This window comes from Populus alba, chromosome 1, assembly GCF_005239225.2.
Source record: "Populus alba chromosome 1, ASM523922v2, whole genome shotgun sequence".
NCBI lineage: Eukaryota > Viridiplantae > Streptophyta > Magnoliopsida > Malpighiales > Salicaceae > Populus > Populus alba.
Genome location: NC_133284.1, coordinates 49,903,981 through 49,909,002, shown reverse-complemented (window position 1 = coordinate 49,909,002; position 5,022 = coordinate 49,903,981). Strand labels below are relative to the sequence as shown.

At 34.4% G+C, this 5,022-nt stretch overlaps 1 protein-coding gene across 1 annotated transcript; it reads left to right on the top strand.

Moving 5' to 3' along the window:
• Window positions 1–1,102: 1,102 nt before the first annotated feature.
• Window positions 1,103–2,734, top strand: LOC118040126 (probable BOI-related E3 ubiquitin-protein ligase 3). The gene is made up of 3 exons (XM_035046993.2): window positions 1,103–1,496; window positions 1,588–1,942; window positions 2,070–2,734. Exons 1-3 carry the CDS (start codon window positions 1,441–1,443, stop codon window positions 2,673–2,675), a joined length of 1,017 nt encoding a protein of 338 aa, XP_034902884.1. The 5' UTR covers window positions 1,103–1,440; the 3' UTR covers window positions 2,676–2,734.
• Window positions 2,735–5,022: the final 2,288 nt, after the last annotated feature.

Sequence of the window (5,022 nt, the reverse complement as noted above, 5' to 3'; positions counted from 1 at the left end):
TACAATACTCTCATTGGGTCCCACTAATGCCAAGCTGGCACTCATGCATGGTCCCACTCTGTTTTTTTTTTTTTTCTCTTTCCTTTCTCTTGTGGGAAATGGACCCTCCTTAAACTCTGCCCCCACTCGTGTATTTCGTGGGCCCTACTTTCTTCCTACCTCGCAGGCTCAGTCGGCTAGTTACGTGGCAGATGCCCAGATGCGTGTTGCAGGAGCGTATTAAAATCTCCACAGCTCACCTTTTTTTGCTTTATTATTAAGGGTAAACCTCAAACTAGTCCTCAATCTATAACCCAGATCTCTATTGAGTCCTCAAGATTTATTTTTTTAATTAGGCTTCCAAGATTTGTGATAAGAAGGGTCTACAGTCTACTGCTAAATATCAATGTTTACTATAATGAATAAAAAAATTAAAAATAAATAATAAGGTTATATCTTTATGTACTTTCTGTTTTTTTTCTTATCTCTTTAATTATATTCTTTTCTGTTTTTTTTATCTATTTATTTTACCATGAGAAACTAATCAAACTGGTCCTCAATCTATAACCCAGAGCTCTATGATTCCTCAAGATTTTTTTTTTGTTAATTAGGCTTCCAAGATTTGTGATGAGAAGGGTCTACAATATACTGCCAAATAGCAACTATACTTTATCGGGATAGAAAAAATAAAAATAATAAGAATATATCTTCGTGTAATTTTAATTTTTATCTCTTCAACCAAATACTTTTCTATTTTTTTATATTTATCTATTGTCTCTTGAGAAATTAATCAAACTTAAGGACTCAATTGGTGCTATTTCTCCTTTATCATTTTCAACCACACAAAATGATAAAGGAGAAATAGTAAAAGAAGAACACCAATATCTCTAGTTAATGTGAATACCGGATAATGCTCCGGAATTACCACCGGTAAATTGCTGGAAAAATGGATTGACGATGACCTCTAATGGAGTCAAGTAGGAGAAGGGTTTTTTTTTTCTTTTATCTATTTTCTTTTCATAGTAACCGAATCCTAAAATAGACAAGAGAACCAAAACCAACAAAAACAAATCAAATCTAATCTCTCACTATAAATCTCTCTCTCTTTCTAGACCTCTAGAAATGCAATAGATTAGTGTGTGGATTTGATTCTTTTTTTATCTCTCTGACTCTCTCTCTATCTCTCTCTCTCTCTCTCTCTAGACCAAACCAAACCCTAAATAAACCCCACCAGACAGCCTTGCCACCTCTATTGCATGCCCATTTGCTCATTTCTTCCCAATCCATCTCTCTCTGTCTTGGTGTACTCTCCTTCTCCTCTCTAAAAACCAACCAAAACAACACTTCCTACAAACCAACCCTCTAGCCAAAAAGAACAAGAAACCAAAACTGATTGCATAGAAAGACTCTGCCTTTTTTATATAGAGCAGGGAAAGCGAGCAAATCTCTCAACACCATCATATGGCCGTTGAAGCCAGGCACCTCAATCTCTTCACCCCTCAGCTCTTAAGCAACAGGTTGGTGTTGCACTATTGCTGCCCCTCTGGCTTGCTCTTCTTTTCACGAGTTTTTAGCCGTCTAATGTTGTTTTTGGTGGTGGATTTGCAGGGAAATGATGATGAACTCCATTGAAGCAGATACATATATGTACAACACGCAGATGGGATATGGTGTGCCATTATCAGGAACTACAACAACAGCAGAGACAGTGCTTCCTATGTATAGCTCTGTGATCACTGATTCAATCCCTCATAAAACGCAGATCAAATCAGAAAGTGGTCTCACTTACAATCTCCCTGTACAGAGGAAGCGCCAAAGAGACTCCATCAATCCTCTCCTCTCATATCCAATTCCAGTACAGTCCACCACTAAGACTTGCACTCCCTTCTCCTTTCTTGGCCAGGACCTCTCTTTTCAGATCCAACAACAGCAATTAGACACAGATTGCCTTATTTCTCAACATGTAAGTCCATCACTTCATTAAATTCATAGTTCTGTTATTGTCTTTTTTTTCAATGATCAGCATATCGCATTGTTGTCCTATTTATGGAATGATATTGATTTTTAATGTTTTTGGTTGTTCTGTTTAGATGGAGAAAGTAAGGATGGAGATAGAAGAGAAAAGGAAGAGGCAAGCAAGAAGGTTACTCGAGGCATTAGAGACAGGGATGATGAAGCGACTGAGAGCAAAAGAAGAAGAAATCGAAAAGATTGGCAAATTAAACTGGGCCCTTGAAGAGAAAGTCAAGTCTTTATGCATGGAGAATCAAATATGGAGAGACCTAGCACAATCCAACGAAGCAACAGCCAATGCTCTACGTTCCAATATTGAACAAGTCCTCGCAGCCCAGGTTAACGAAGAACGCACCCTTGGTGCAGGATTAGAAGATCAGGCAGCAGCATTAATGGACGATGCGCAATCATGCTGTGGCAGCAGCGGTGGTGATGGACCTGTTGGCGACGATGGATGGGAAGAAAGAGTGTCGGAGAGATGCACGTTAGCCAATGGGGCGCAGGATAATAAAGGTACAGGAGCAGGTAGTTGGATGTGCAGGAATTGTAACAAGGAAGAGTCATGTGTGTTGCTGTTGCCTTGCAGGCATCTGTGCTTGTGTACTGTATGTGGGTCAAGTCTCCATACTTGCCCCATCTGTAGAGCCACCAAGAATGCTAGTGTTCATGTTAACTTGTCATGAGAAACACTAAAATACCCAATGATAACATCTCTCAAGATGAAAGAAATTAATTTGTTTAATCTTTTCCTTTCCTGGTTTTTTATAGCTACTAATTCTCTTTTATTGGATTTTACTTGGAATTTTTTTCCTTTTTTTTCTTTGGTTACCACATTCTTCTCTTGCGTTAATTGTCAATCGAGGAGTGCTAGATGCCTCTTCTCCATTTCGTTCTTCCTTATGCCTTCTCCTTCTCATGGTCACCCATGGCTAATTTTTCAAGCATTCATACTTGCAACTTGTCCGATAAACAAGTTGTAAATATGGAAATAGTATACTTTTGGTAAAATTCGTGGATAACAAGCATTTGTCATTTTTAAGGATAATCTAATGATTAGATAATATATATTTGTGGTATATTTTTTAAGTAAAATAGAGCAAGTAACTTCATTATTTTAGTTTTACTCCTCCTCCTCCTCCTCCTCCTATAATATTATCAAACCAAAAGAAAAACTACGTTATTATGTAAAATATTTTTCTATAATATTTTGAAAAAGAAAATTGAGAATAGAAAAAAGATACCCACCAATATTTCAAAACAAAAACGTCATATGCTCATGCCCATGTTCTTTCAATTATTAAAAAGAAATTATCAACATATATATTAATTTTGCTGCCAATGAATAATAAAAAATATTTTTTATTTTTATAAAAAAGTGTACTATAGGGAAGGTAAAAGAGAAGGTTGCTAGCACACTCCTCTTGTCAATTTTTCACACAAGGTGGACAAATGACTTGGGGGCTAACGTTTAAATCGGAAATAATTAATTAAGGAGATAACACCCAAGAATTCTTATAAGGGTAGATAACAACCTCTCTTTTTTTCAAATTTCATTTCATTTTGGATCCTTCCGACCAAGTTAGTGCTTATATAAATTAATGATTTTATTCATGTCATTATCAAGATGGTATTTATTGTTCAATAATTAAGTTTATGTGGAAATTTCTTTGGTGATAATCTTTCCAAAAATTCGATAAATGAAAAAATATACATTCATATGTAGCAAGAGTAATGTCGGCATTGATTATTTGACCAATTTGTGGATTTTGTCCATCTTTAATTAGATTAGATTAAATGCACTTGGAAGATAATGTTTTCTCAATAAATTCACTCAAATAAGTGTGCTTACCTAAGAGGTTAATCAAAATGGTTAAGAAGATATTTATTTCTCTTTTTAATTTTACTTACGAGTTAGTATTCTCATAACTTCAAAGGATTAGCTGATCCATCGTGGCTGTGAAATTGAAAAAATAAATAATAATAATAATAATAATAATAATAATAATAATAATAATAATAATAATAATAATAATAATACCAAGCTTTTATATTGTATTATCCATTGTTATTAAGCTAGATCGGACTAAGGAAGTAGGCTTAGAGCTTGGGGTCTAGATTGGTATGTGTTTCATAAAATATAAGAAGTTAATAGACCTGGTGAAATCTATTATTTAAAAACTCAAGTTCACTCGTGGATTAAAAATTTAGAATTAACATATTAAATTTATAATCTAACCTTATATTAAGTATTTTTTGAGTTGGGTTTAATATATTTTATACTACCATTACATGGCTATTAAGTTTTTGTATGTTTTGATAACAATAATTTTTTAAATTAATTAATTGAAGAAAAAATAAGAGGGTGTTTGGAATAATGATATAAATTGTTTTTAAAAGTATTTTTTATTTGAAAATATATTAAAATATTTTTATTTTTTAAAATTTATTTTTAATATTAATATATTAAAAAATCTAAAAATATTAAAAATATATTTAAAAAAAAAAAAAAAAAAAAAACTCAAAATTCTAGTTAAACTATGTAGCCAGACAACCCCATAAAGTGCAAGATAAAGAAGCAGTTTTGGAGATGTAGGAGGCTACAAGAAGAGGGAGAAAGGACGTGAGGTGGGTCCCAGCCACGTAGGCTACGCATCTACCAAATTGTAAGTAGACCAGACCACACTAGAGCAGGCCATCCATCCACTCAGCCAGGTTTACGTTGAGCGTGGGTACCACGCTCGAAGAAAATAATGTCAGGTCAACGAGAAAGTGAAAGCGACAGGTGTGAGGCAAAGGCTGACACGTAGGACGCGCGCAAATGTCGCTGTAAATTATGCTCTGCTCCCTCTCTTTTCTTTTCCGATCTCTCTCGTGCACACAAACTCTTTTTTTTTTTTTTTTTTTTTTTTTTAATTCGAAGATATTTTAAAAAGATTTATTATCCCCCTGAAAATCATAACTTTCATTGGTAGTTAGTAACCCTGGTCGGTGGGTTGATGATCCAATCAACGTTTGGCTTTGATTGAGGTT